The 14,773-nt window shown below is 43.1% G+C and overlaps 1 protein-coding gene across 1 annotated transcript in view; it reads left to right on the forward strand.

Annotated features, from left to right (window-relative positions):
• Positions 1 to 14,773, forward strand: part of KSR2 (kinase suppressor of ras 2) — a 611,851-nt gene that overhangs the window by 349,302 nt on the left and 247,776 nt on the right. The window contains 2 exon segments of the mRNA XM_029571387.1: positions 1,298 to 1,384; positions 2,743 to 2,809. Of these exon segments, the coding sequence (XP_029427247.1) occupies positions 1,298 to 1,384; positions 2,743 to 2,809 (154 nt within the window).

Raw genomic sequence — 14,773 nt, forward strand, 5'->3', positions numbered from 1 at the left:
AGAGCTTCCCCCCATAAAAAGAATCCTCCCCAGAATTTAGAGCTAAGCATGGGATGTAAATTGCTAGCCAGAGCAGCCCCAAAGAAATAAATATGTTTGCGTACCCTTGGGATTTAAAACCCCACTAAGGATTACATTTGCATCAAATGCTGAGTCTTATGAAACAGTAAAAAGCTCCTATCTTCTCTGCTTACTGTTCCAGCTAGGGATGTGCAATCGTTTTCCCCAAATTAGGCAATGTCAACAAAATTGCCTAATTTGGAATGGTTTGGGAGAACCGAAAAACGATTGAATTTTTTCAGAAATTTCTGAAAAAAATTCATTTTTGAGTTAGTGCGTGCTAACTCCTGATAGTGCGCACTAACTCTGCTAGGTTAGTGCATACTATCGGGAGTTAGTGCATGCTAACTCCTGTTACTGTGCACTAACTCTCGATAGTGTGCACTAACCCGAAAATCGGGGGCCCTCCGAAAAAAAAACAACCCAAACCGCGGGAAAAACGAAATTCCCATGGGGGGGGGGGGGCCCCGAAACGAAGCCCGACACAAAATTTTTACCTGAAGCACATCTCTAGTTCCAGCCACTTGCAGGTAGGAAAGGAGTAAGCATGGAGCAAAGACATTACAGGCAGTATGTGTGGAGAAACTGCAGTTGTGATTCCTGGTCTAGTGACTCAGTTGAGGATAGAGTAAGGGTGCACAAGTTTGAGAGCTGTGATTTATCAGAGGATGGTAGCCGGGAGAGTGCTGGGGTCAGGGAGGGAGGAAGGGAAAGAATGCTGGGATCTTCCCTTGAAAGGAGAAAAAAGTGATGTGGTGGAGAGAGAAGAGTGTGCATTAGCAGGGAGGGGTTGAAGCTGAGAAAGTTGATGGGATGAGAATGAAAGGGGGTAGACTTCAGAATAATCTAAGGAAATATTACTTGACAGAAAGGATGGTGGATGCATGGAAAAGCCTCCCCACAGATGTGGTGGAGACAAAAGCAGTATCTGGGTTCATGGGACAAGCACAGAGGATCTCTTCGGGAATGGAGAGAGTGTAAAGCTGGGCAGTTGGTGTGGATGGGCAGACTATATAAGTCATCATGTTTGCTTGATACACATTATTCCTTCCTCTTATCTTCCCCCTCCTCTTTCCCCCCCTCCCCCCCACTAATCAACAGCAGTCTCAAAGTGACCACAACTCAAAATTTCCCAGGTATGCACATTACAGATCCTACAAAAGAGGCATGCCTTCTAGAAGTTCAAATCTCACTCTTGTTTTTTGCTCATCATTTAATGTTTGCTCTGTTCTTCCAGGTTCCAACAGCACTGTTCACCCTTGTGCATCTTCTCTGTTGCAAGCTTCCCATTACTATAAATACAAGCAGCAATTCATTTTTCCAGGTAGGTGCCTGTTAATTGGCCATAATTCCTTCCCATAATGCATCTTGCACACAACTCCTCTTCCTTTGATGTGAAAGCAGAGCTGCTTTCTGTCCTATATCCAGATACCCAAGCAAGCTCCTCCCCTCCCCCCACATGCTTTATTAGCATTTGAGGGGGGTGGAATCTGGTGCTTTAATCTTGTGACTTTCTTGTCTTTTGTAGATCTAAAAAAAGGTCCTTTGATTAATATTTGACTAGAGTGGCATGAATAAATTCCACACAAGTTTTTGCTTAAATTGTCAAGAGGGCCATATGATCCTGAGCGTATTGATGAAGTGGCACCTTTCTCTGTTTTGTTTTTTTTTGTAAGATACCTGATATTCCCTATTACTTTTCAAGTTCAAAAATTACTTCTTTTTCTCTGTATGTTTCATGCTCACTTTCCACTCCATCTCTCTCTTTCTCACTCCCTCCTGTTTATTCATGTAAACCCTTCTGTCTCTCTATTAGTCTCTCTCACATTCTTTTGCACTCACTTTCTCTCCTTTCTTTATCACTTTCATGCCTTTTTCTCTTTTACTTTTCTTTCTATTATCCATAAGCTCTCTTTCTCATTTGAAGAAGAGACCTGTTTGGTCTCAGAACTTCAGGAATGTTAATCCTGTCTGAATAATTCTCATGTTGATCTAATAAAGGGTATCACAACTGCCAAAAAGTTCAGTTCTTTTTCTTTCTCTCACATTCTTGTTTAGATTCAGACTCAAGAAACTTTCTTGATATACCTGTTTATATATACAGTCTGTTATCAAAGTAAAACATAAAGTAGGAAAAGGAAATAATTGTAAAATTCAGAAAAGAAATAACAAATTCAATTCCAGGCTTCTGATGATGTTCACTAATGTCTGTGGTCATATTATATTTCTGGCCTAGTGGCGTGATACCACCTATTTTGCTGGCAGAGCAAAATTCAGTTTCTCCTGTTTTTCCAAGGATTATGTGGAGATTTTCCTGCTCCTTCTTTTGCGGGAAGTTTCTTATGTTATCTCTACAGCTTTGGGAAATGTGTATCTCAGATATCTTTGTATTTTGCACTGTAGAGGAAGAAATGTAATACTGTATTCTGTTTCTATTTCTTCGGTGTTGCACTGCATGCAGAGTCTGGCTTCTTAGGGCTTCCTGTGCAGTTTTTGTCTGCATGTCTCTGTTTCTAGTTTGTGGTCATTTGGGGCTGTTTATGAAGGCTGTTTTTCCCATCCCATGTGTGTCTGTCTGTGGCCTTCACCTGTAACTGGAATGAGGGATTTGTCTAACGCGTAGTTTCTGCATTGCTTTCTCTCTCTCGCTTTCTTACTCACTGTAAAACATTTTACTTTCAGACGTTGTGCCTGAGACCCCAAAAAGAGCACCACAGGTTATCCTTCATCCGGTGAACTCCAACCCAGTGTAAGTGAGCAATAGGGCCATATCCAAGAACATCTGTTAATGCCACAGGCTGTTAGTGCAAGACCAGCATTGTTGAGCCCTTTTTAAAATGAGGGCAAATTGCATTAATTTTTTCATTGTTTTAGTTTAGTTTATTTAATTCCTGATTAAGCGCAGTATCATAATAAAACATCAATGCAATTGCGTGTTCTGTCCATTCAGCTTTATAGACACTCAGGCCTGAAACCCACCAGTCCCTTTAACATTAAGGCAAGGATGTTTATCAGAACCTCATGCAGAGGCTTTATACCAGAATCAGTATGTCCTCTCCCCCCATTTACAAAGAGATTGATTTTCAAGGGAAGCTGAGTGCCTAACCTAGATGCCTCAATTTTAGGTATCTAAAGTTTAGAAGATTTCAGCTGCATTTTAGGATGAAAAATTTGTCAAACTTAGGTGTCTACATTTATGCCTGCTATTTCTTCCCCTAAATGTAGGCCCCTAATTCTGGAAATCAGTACTAAGCGCCTAACTTACTTTCTCTGGCCCTGGCCATGTCTACTTTTTCAGTACCTAAGTTTAGGCTGTTAGCAAGAGGACATTTTCATTTATGAAGATCTAAATGCCTAACTCAATGCATTATGCACCTAGATCTTTTGGATATTGGCTTCTTAGTGATCGCTATTATTCCAGTTATAAATAATAGTCTCTGATAACTGGTTGCCATCAGCTATTGTAGTGAAAATCCATAGGGGATATTAATATAGGTGATCTAGATAAGGTCTAGAGAAGGGCAACCAAAATGATAAAGGGGATGGAATTTAGAGATGTGAATCGGAACCGGAATCGGTTCGGTCCGGTTCCAATTCAAATCGTGCATTTTTTTTCATCCGGCTCAATCGTTTGTTTTTTTTATCGGCTGCGCCCGATCCGATAAACAAAAAACCCACCCCGACCCTTTAAAACCGCTCCCTTAGCCTCCACCACCTTCCCGACCCCCCCCAAAAACATTTTAAAATTACCTGGTGGCCCAGCGGGGGTCCCGGGAGCGTTCTCTTGTACTCGGGCTGTCGGCCGATAAACAAAAAACCCACCCCAACCCTTTAAAACCGCTCCCTTAGCCTCCACCACCCTCCCGATCCCCCCCCAAAACATTTTAAAATTACCTGGTGGTCCAGCGGGGGTCCCGGGAGCATTCTCTCGCGCTCGGGCTGTCTGCCAATAAACAAAAAACCCACCCCGACCCTTTAAAACCGCTCCCTTAGCCTCCACCACCCTCCCGACCCCCCCAAAAACATTTTAAAATTACCTGGTGGTCCAGTGGGCTCCGGGAGCGATCTCCCGCTCTTGGGCCATTGGCTGCCACTAATAAAAATGGCGCCGATGGCCCTTTGCCCTTACCATGTGACAGGGTAACCGTGCCATTGGCCGGCCCCTGTCACATGGTAGGAGCACTGGACGGCCGGCGCCATCTTTAAAAATGGCACCGGCTGTCCAGTGCTCCTGGACTCAGAACCAATGTCAAGAAGTATTTCTTCACGGAGAGGGTTGTGGATGCCTGGAACGCCCTTCCGGAGGAAGTGGTGAGGACCAAATCTGTGAAGGATTTCAAAACAGCGTGGGATAAACGCTGTGGATCCATAAAGTCTTGAGGATGTGAATGAAATGAAATGAAGAGAAGAGGCATGGGGGTGGCTTGCGGGAATGATGGCTACTACCCTTATTCAATAAACATTCACAAGGTTAATGCAACTCCAACATTGCTCTATGCTTCAACGGCAAGAGGAAATGTGGGAAAAAAGATCTGCATTCACAAATAAGCATGGGAGTAGCTTGCTTGTTGCGGCGGTTACTACCCCAAACCAAATTAGCCTGATGCTTCACTTTTATTGCATATCCAAGCAGCTCTCTGCTTCAGTGGCAGGGGGAATGAAGAAAAGAGGATTTATATTCAAACAATCAACAAGGACAAAAATCGCACAGGCTGGAAAAACAAATAAGCGTGGGAGTAGCTTGCTTGTTGCGGCAGTTACTTCCCTGAACCAATCAAGCCTGATACTTCACTTTGAATACATATACAGCACAGCTCACTGCTTCAACGGCAGGAGGGAATGAAGAAAATAGGATTTATAGTCAGACAACGACCAACAAGGACTAAATTGCACAGGCTGGGTAAACAAATAGGTGTGGGAGTAGCTTGCTTATTGTGGCAGTTGCTACTCCTGGCCATGTAGGCTTGATACTTCACATTGATACAGCTCCGGCACTGTTCTCTACATCAATGGCGGGGGTGGAAGGAAATTGGAACCAAAAGTTACCAATAATGGGCCCTGACCTCAGCGGTCAGAGTAACAGTTAAGTATGAGAAAAATAAGTACGAAAGCTTGCTGGGCAGACTGGATGGGCCATTTGGTCTTCTTCTGCCTTCATTTCTATGTTTCTATATGTTTCTATGACACCTTTTATTGTGTTATCATAACTTTTAGTTGATCATAAGGACATAAGGCTTGCATTATGGGTCAGACCAAGGGTCCATCAAGCCCAGTTTCCTGTTTCCAACAGTGGCCAAGTGAGGTCACAAGTACCTGGCAGGATCCCAAGGGGTAGATAAATTCCTAGCTGCTTATCCCAAGAATAAGCAATGGATTTCTACAACTCTACCTTAATAATTATAGAAATGAAATGAAGGCAGAAGAAGACCAAATGGCCCATCTAGTCTGCCTGGCAAGCTTTCACACTTTTTTTTCTCATACTTATCTGTTACTCTTGGGCCCCATCAGCACCCCCTGGTTCTAGTTTCCCTCCACCCCCGCCATCGATGTAGAGAACAGCGCTGGAGCTGTATCCAAGCGAAGCATCCAGCTCAATTGGCCAGGGGTAGCAACTGCTGCAATAAGCAAGTTAGTCCCATGCTTATTTGTTTACCCAGCCTGTGCCATTCAGTCCTTGTTATTTGTTGTCTGAATATAATTCCTCTTTTCTTTATTCCCCCTGCCATTGAAGCAGTGTGTTGCACTGGATATGTATTCCCAGTGAAGTATCAGGCTTAATTGATTCAGGGTAGTAACCGCCGTAACAAGCAAGCTACTCCCATAATTATTTGTTTGCTCAGACTATGTAATCCATTCCTTGTTGGTTGTTGCCTGAATATAAATCCTCTTTTCCTCTTTCCCCCCTGCCATTGAAGAAGAGAGCTATGCTGGATATGCACTGAAAGTGAAGTATCAGTCTTTCCCCCCTTCCATTGAAGCAAAGAGCTATGCTGGATATGCATTGAAGTGAAGTATCAGACTTATTTGGTTTGGGGTAATAACCACCGCAACAAGCAAGCTACTCCCTGATTTTTTTTGTGAATGCAAATCCTTTTTTTCCACATTTCCTCTTGCCGTTGAAGCATAGAGCAATGCTGGAGTTGCATTGACAGTGAGTATGTTTATTGAATAAGGGTATTAATCTCCAGGTAGTAGCCATAATTCCCACAAACTACCCCCATGCCTCTTCTCTTCATTCACATCCTTTAGACTTTATGGATCCACAGTATTTATCCCACGCCCCTTTGAAATCCTTCACAGTTTTGGTCTTCACCATTTCCTCCGGAAGGGCGTTCCAGGCATCCACCACCCTCTCCGTGAAGAAATACTTCCTGACATTGGTTCTGAGTCTTCCTCCCTGGAGTTTTAAAACGTGACCCCTGGCTCTGCTGATTTTTTTTTCCAATGGAAAAGGTTTGTCATTGTCTTTATATCATTAAAATCTTTCAAGTATCTGAAAGTCTGTATCATATCACCTCTGCTTCTCCTTTCCTCCAGGGTGTACATATTTAGATTCTTCAATCTCTCCTCATAAGTTATTCGATGAAGACCCTCCACCTTTTGGTCGCCCTTCTCTGGACCGCTTTCATCCTGTCTCTGTCCCTTCGGAGATACAGTCTCCAGAACTGAGCCCAGTACTCCAGGTGAGGTCTCACCAAGGACCTGTACAAGGGGATAATCACTTCCCTTTTCTTGCTCGACATTCCTCTCTCTATGCAGCCCAGCATCCTTCTTGCTTTAGCTATCGCCTTGACACATTGTTTCGCTAACTTCACATTGTTAGACACTAACACCCCAAGGTCTCTCTCCTGCTCCGTGCACACCAGCCCTTCCCCGCTCATTGAATACTGTTTTTTCGGATTTCCGCACCCCATATGAATCTCAGCTGCCATATCTTCAATCACTCTTCCAGCTTCCTTAAATCCCATCTCATTCTCTCCACTCCTTCCGGTGTATCCACTCTGTTGCAGATCTTAGTGTGATCCGCAAAAAGACAAACCTTACCTTCTATCCCGTCCGCAATGTCACTCACAAAGATATTGAACAGGACCGGTCCCAACACCGATCCTTGCGGCACTCCACTTAACACCGCTCTCTCTTCAGAGTAAGTTCCATTTACCATCACACATTGTCTTCTGTCCGTCAACCAGTTTGCAATCCAGGCCACCACCTTGGCACTCACTCCTAAGCTTCTCATTTTATTCACCAGCCTCCTGTAGGGGACCGTATCAAAAGCTTTGCTAAAATCCAAGTAGATGACATCAGGCACTTTTCCTTAATCCAATTCCTTAGTCACCCAATCAAAAAAGTTGATCAGATTTGTCTGACAGGACCTTCCCTTGGTGAAACCATGCTGCCTCTGGTCCATCAATTCTGCTGCTTGTAGATAGTTCACAGTTCTTTCCTTCAGCAGTGACTCCAATATCTTTCCCACCACTGAGGTGAGGCTAACCAACCTGTAGTTTCCAGCCTCTTGTCTGCTCCCGCTCTTGTGAAGCGGGACCAGCGTCGCTCTTCTCCAATTACTCGGCACCACTCCTGTTTCGAGGGAGCTATTGAAAAGGTCACACAGCGGAGCTGCCAGCTCATCTCTGAGCTCCCTCAGTATCCTGGGATGAATTTCATCAGGCCCCATGGCTTTGTCCACCTTCAGTTTTCCTAGTCCACCTTCAGTTTTCCTAGGACTTTAATGGACTTTTCCTAGGACTTTAATGGACTTTTCCTCCAGGAACTTGTCCAAACCTTTTTTAAATGCAGCTGTACTAATAGCTTTCACCACACCCTTTGGCAACAAATTCCAAAGCTTAATTATGCGTTGAGTAAAAATATATTTTCTCTTACTAGTTTTAAATGTATTACCCAGTAATTTCATTGTGTGTACCCTGGTCTTTATACTTTTTGAAAGAGTAAACAACTGTTTAAAGTTTACTTGTTATAGTCCACTTATTATTTTATAGAGCTCTATCATATCTCCCCTCAGCCATCTCTTCTCCAAGCTGAAGAGTCCTAACCTCTTTAGCCTTTCTTCATAGGGGGAATTGTTCCAGCCACTTTATCATCTTGGTTGCCCTTCTCTGTACCTTTTCTAATTCTGCTATATCTTTCTTACATAGAAACATAGAAATGACAGCAGAAGAAGATCAAACGGTCCATCCAGTCTGCCCAGCAAGCTTTCACTTTTTCTTGAGATGTGGTGACTAGAACTGAACACAATACTCAAGATGAGGTTCCAGCATGGAGCAATACAGAGTCATTATGATATTCTCTGTTTTATTCTCCATTCGATTCCTAATAATTCCTAGCATTCTCTTTGATTTCTTGGCTGCTGCTGCTGCACACTGATCAGACCATTTCAACGTATTTTCAATGATGACATCTAGCTCCTTTTCCTGAGTGGTGACTCCTAATGTGGAACTTGCATTTTGTAGCTATAATTTGGGTTACTCTTCCCTAAATGCATCACTTTGCAGTTGTCTACATTAAATTTCATTTGCCATTTGCATGCCCAGTCTCCCAGTTTTGCAAGTTCTTACAATCCTCTTGTGATTTGACAACTTTGAATAATTTTGTGTCATCGGCAAATTTGATTACCTCACTTGTTCCCATTTCCAGGTCATTTATAAATATATTAAAAAGCATCAGTCCCAGAACTGATCCCTGGGGTACTCCACTATTCACCTTTTTCCATTGGGAAAATTTACCATTTATCTCTACTCTCTGTTTTCTATCTTTTAACCAGTTGGCAATCCACAATAGGGCATTGCCACCTATCTCATGACTTTCTAATTTCCTAAGAAAATCTCATGATGGACTTTGTCAAATGCTTTCTGGAAATCCAGATACACTATATCAACTGGCTCATCTTTATCCAGATGTTTGTTTATGCCCTCAAAAACATGTAGCAGATTTGTGAGGCAAGACTTCCCTTGGCTAAATCCATGTTGGTGCTGACCCATTAAACTATGGTTATCTAGATGTTTAACAATTTTGTTCTTTATGATAGTTTCTATTATTTTGCCTGGCACAGGCGTCGGACTCACTGGCTGTAATTTCCTGGATCCCCTCTTGATCCCTTTTTAAAAATTGGCATTACATTGGCAACCTTCCCGTCTTCAGGTTCCATAGATGATATTATTGATAGTTTACAAATTTCCAATAGCAGGTCTGCAATTTCATTTCTCAGTTCTTTCAGCACTTTGGGATGTATACCATCTGGTCCAGATGATTTGCTACTCTTTAGTTTGTCAATTTGCCCTAATACATCTTCCAAGTTCATTGAGATTTGTTTTGGTTCCTCTGAATCATCACCTTTGAATATCATTTCCAGCATTGGTATATCTCTTACATCTTCCTTAGTGAATTCTGAAGCAAAGAATTCATTTAGTCTCTCTGCTATGGCTCTGTCATCCTGGAGTGCTCCTTTTCCCCAATGATCATCTAATGAGCCAACTGACTCCCTCGCAGGCTTTTTACTTTGAATATACCTGAAGAAGTTTTTATTATAAGTTTTTGCTTCCATGGCAATCTTTTCAAATTCTCGCTTTGCCATCCTTATCAATGCTTTGCATCTGATTTGCCAGTGCTTATGCTATTTCCTGTTTTCTTCATTCGGATCCCTTTTCCATTTCTTGAAAGATATTCTTTTAGATATAATCTCTCTCAACTCACCTGTCAACCATGCCGATAGTCATTTAGCCTTCTTTCCACTTTTTCTAATGAGTAGAATAAATCAGTTTTGAGCTTCCAGGCTAGATAGAATATGCAGATGAACCTTCCAGCCCTCTTCTGCTGCCTGAGCCTTCCGGTCCAGGACAAACTTTCTCAAGGTGGTTTGCCCTGGTCATATCTGAGATGTCATCTGATGCACCAATCTTGAAACTTGGATCATTTCTGGTCACTGCTTGATCCTGGATGAACCTGGAGAAAACTGTAAACCCCTGGTGGTCCAGTAGGGGACCTGGGACTGATCTGCCACTCCCGGGCCATTGTCTGCCAATAACCAAAATGGCACCAGTGGCTTTTAACCCTTACTATGTGACAGGGGCTACAGGTGCCATTGGTTGGCCCCTGTCACATGGTAGGGGCAATGGACAGCCCGTGCCATTTTGGTTTGTGGCAGCCAATGGCCCAGGAGCAGCAGATCACTTCTGCCCCCCCCCCCCCCGCTGGACCACCAAGGGTTTTCATGAGTCTTGGGGGGGGGGGGGGATCAGGAGGGTGGGGGGGACCGGGCAGAATTTTGAAGGGGCACTTTTTTACCGCTTCAAAATTCTGCTGCCTGAAGCAGCCGCCTCACCCTGCCTCATTGGCTCATGAGTGGTGGTTGCACCCCCTAATAATCGGAGCCCTAGGCCTAGCTCGCCTAGTGCTTCTGCTGGTCCTGTTCCTGGCGCACATGATTCATGCTTAATGCGTTAGATTTATTGAGGTCTAGGGATGTGCATTCATTTTAGTGTAAATCTGTTTATTTAACATCAGCAGGAAATAGGTAATAACACAAGTAGAAAGCAAACGAGCAATAACAAATGGCTTATCTCAAATTGTCTATTTTATCTTTTTTGAGAGTGCAATGAAACAAAAGAAAAAATGGCAAACTTTCATAAAAATTGGTATTTCATTTTAGTATGCACTAACTGACAGTGTTACTGATAAGTTAAAAAGTGTCAATTGGGGGAGCAGTTCATTAACTAGAGGAATGATTCTTCATTCCCAATCGCCTTCCCCTTGGTTACTTGTTTGTGTTGCCAAGGTTGCAAGGTGGTGTTTGTGGGGAGATAGCCAGTGCCTGGTGACAAATGTAAACAAACAAATGATATAATATTATCTACTAGTCAGCAAAAGCATGTGATGTAAAAGCATATTTTGAATTTGTCAATCCCTTTGTATTTTAGGAAAGGGGCTCTGGCATTTTGAAATATGCATACTTTTAATTTCCCAGGAGCTAAATTCTTAACCTTTGCATTTGCTCCTTTCAGTGTTTTCCTAACCATTTTTCTCATTTTATCATAGTCACCTTTTTGAAAGTTAAATGCTTTCACAGTAGATTTCTTTAGTACACTCCTTCCATTTATTAAGTTAAATTTGATAATGTTGTGATGACTGTTGCCAAGTGGCTCCAACACTGTTACCTCTCATATCAAATCCTGTGTTCCACTAAGGACTAAGTCTAAAATAGTTTCCCCTCTTGTTGGCTCTTGTACCAGCTGCTCCATGAAGCAGTCATTTATTTCACCTAGGAACTTTACTTCTCTAGAATGTCCTGATATAACATTCACCCAGTCAATTCTGGGATAATTGAAATCACCCATTATTACTGTACTGCTGATTTTGTTAGCATTTCATTGTCTGTTGGTTTTATCTGGCCAGATGGATGGTAATACTCCCCCACTTTCAGTGCATATCCAGCATAGCTCTCTTCTTCAATGGCAGGGGGGAAAGAGGAAAAGAGGATTTATATTCAGGCAACAACCAACAAGGAATGGATTACATAGTCTGAGCAAACAAATAATTATGGGAGTAGCTTGCTTGTTACGGCGGTTACTACCCTGAATCAATTAAGCCTGATACTTCACTGGGAATACATATCCAGTGCAACACACTGCTTCAATGGCAGGGGGAATAAAGAAAAGAGGAATTATATTCAGACAACAAATAACAAGGACTGAATGGCACAGGCTGGGTAAACAAATAAGCATGGGACTAACTTGCTTATTGCAGCAGTTGCTACCCCTGGCCAATTGAGCTGGATGCTTCGCTTGGATACAGCTCCAGCGCTGTTCTCTACATCGATGGCGGGGGTGGAGGGAAACTAGAACCAGGGGGTGCTGATGGGGCCCAAGAGTAACAGATAAGTATGAGAAAAAAAAGTGTGAAAGCTTGCCAGGCAGACTAGATGGGCCATTTGGTCTTCTTCTGCCTTCATTTCATTTCTATAATTATTAAGGTAGAGTTGTAGAAATCCATTGCTTATTCTTGGGATAAGCAGCTAGGAATTTATCTACCCCTTGGGATCCTGCCAGGTACTTGTGACCTCACTTGGCCACTGTTGGAAACAGGAAACTGGGCTTGATGGACCCTTGGTCTGACCCATAATGCAAGCCTTATGTCTGAGGGCTTGGAGCTCTTTGCACTTAGCGCACAGATATGACCTTTCACCAGCTGGGAGATAATCATACACATGGCACTCAGTAAAAAAGACTGGAAAGCTTTCCTCTTGCTGCTGGACTACTTCTTGCATCATAATTTTGTTGATTTGTTATTGATTTAAAATTTCTAAGGGACCAGGGCTGTAAAGATAACCTAAAATACTTTTAGTCTATGGATTTACTTTGTGTGTCTGGCAATGACCCTCAACACACTACATTTAATCTACCTATATCTTCCTAGTTACCCAATTTATTGACTCTTGTTTTGAATTAGATTTCTTATGTATAAAATCTGTAACAAATTACTCCTACCAAATACAATTACCATATAAAATCAACACATACACCAAATAAAAACAGATAAGGTCTAGTAAACAGATAAGGTATAGCTAGGTAAATGGATAGAGTATAGTAAGGAAATTTGAGGTGCGGTGCGTGCTTCCAGGCCTCTTCTGCTGCAATGGATATGGGGCCTCTGAAAGCTGGGGCTGTGGAGGTCGAAGCCTGAATCATTCGCTGTGATTTCTGGAGCACTCTCCCAGGGGCTGCTAGATAGAATATGCAGATGAACCTTCCAGCCCTCTTCTGCTGCCTGAGCCTTCCGGTCCAGGACAAACTTTCTCAAGGTGGTTTGCCCTGGTCATATCTGAGATGTCATCTGATGCACCAATCTTGAAACTTGGATCATTTCTGGTCACTGCTTGATCCTGGATGAACCTGGAGAAAACTGTAAACCCCTGGTGGTCCAGTAGGGGACCTGGGACTGATCTGCCACTCCCGGGCCATTGTCTGCCAATAACCAAAATGGCACCAGTGGCTTTTAACCCTTACTATGTGACAGGGGCTACAGGTGCCATTGGTTGGCCCCTGTCACATGGTAGGGGCAATGGACAGCCCGTGCCATTTTGGTTTGTGGCAGCCAATGGCCCAGGAGCAGCAGATCACTTCTGCCCCCCCCCCCCCCCGCTGGACCACCAAGGGTTTTCATGAGTCTTGGGGGGGGGGGGGGATCAGGAGGGTGGGGGGGACCGGGCAGAATTTTGAAGGGGCACTTTTTTACCGCTTCAAAATTCTGCTGCCTGAAGCAGCCGCCTCACCCTGCCTCATTGGCTCATGAGTGGTGGTTGCACCCCCTAATAATCGGAGCCCTAGGCCTAGCTCGCCTAGTGCTTCTGCTGGTCCTGTTCCTGGCGCACATGATTCATGCTTAATGCGTTAGATTTATTGAGGTCTAGGGATGTGCATTCATTTTAGTGTAAATCTGTTTATTTAACATCAGCAGGAAATAGGTAATAACACAAGTAGAAAGCAAACGAGCAATAACAAATGGCTTATCTCAATTGTCTATTTATCTTTTTTGAGAGTGCAATGAAACAAAAGAAAAAATGGCAAACTTTCATAAAAATTGGTATTTCATTTTAGTATGCACTAACTGACAGTGTTACTGATAAGTTAAAAAGTGTCAATTGGGGGAGCAGTTCATTAACTAGAGGAATGATTCTTCATTCCCAATCGCCTTCCCCTTGGTTACTTGTTTGTGTTGCCAAGGTTGCAAGGTGGTGTTTGTGGGGAGATAGCCAGTGCCTGGTGACAAATGTAAACAAACAAATGATATAATATTATCTACTAGTCAGCAAAAGCATGTGATGTAAAAGCATATTTTGAATTTGTCAATCCCTTTGTATTTTAGGAAAGGGGCTCTGGCATTTTGAAATATGCATACTTTTAATTTCCCTGGTGGGAGTAGGGGGTGACTGGTGATAGGGTGAGTGACTGAGATTACTCTATGGGATGACAGATGGGAAAGAGACTGGTTAGAGTGGAGACTGATGAAAGAGAGACAACCTGGTATGTGAAGGGGTGATTAGTGAAAGAGGGAATTACTGGGTTGTCTGTAAGGGGGACAGTTGGAGAAAGACTGACTGGAGTGGTGACTAGTGAGAGAGAGAGAGAGACAGCTTGGTGTGTGTGAAGGTGACTGGTGAGAGGTGGAGTGACTAGGGTGATTGTCTGGGGTGACAGGTGGGAAAGAGACTGGTTGGATTGGTGAGTGATGACTGACAAGAGGCAGCTTGGTGTGTGTGGAATTACTGGGATAACTGTATGGTATGACAGGTTGGATAGAGCCTGGTTGAGGTGATGATTGGTGAGAGAGAGGTAGCCTAATATCTGGTAGGGATGTTCAGGGGTAAAAAATGTGTTTTGTTTTTCGGTTCATTTTATGGAGGGTTTTTCTCCATGAATTTAGATTCTTTTAATGTTTGATTTGTTTCTTTCCTTTAAAAAAACCCCAACAAATCAAACATTAAAATTTTTTTTCCCAAAAATGAAAAAAAAAAAAAGGAAACTGGGTCTCCCGACCCCCCCCCCCCCCCCCCCCCCCCCCCATTTCTCCCACCTAGAAAAATGCTGGGGCCAGGATTGCCTCTATCCCCCACTTACATGGTGTGGTGGAGATCTGCTGGTGAGGAGGATGCGCCAGAGTTAATTTACTCTGGCGCAATACCTGTGGACGCTGTCATTAGAAG

This window comes from Rhinatrema bivittatum, chromosome 11 (genome assembly GCF_901001135.1).
Source record: "Rhinatrema bivittatum chromosome 11, aRhiBiv1.1, whole genome shotgun sequence".
Lineage (NCBI taxonomy): Eukaryota > Metazoa > Chordata > Amphibia > Gymnophiona > Rhinatrematidae > Rhinatrema > Rhinatrema bivittatum.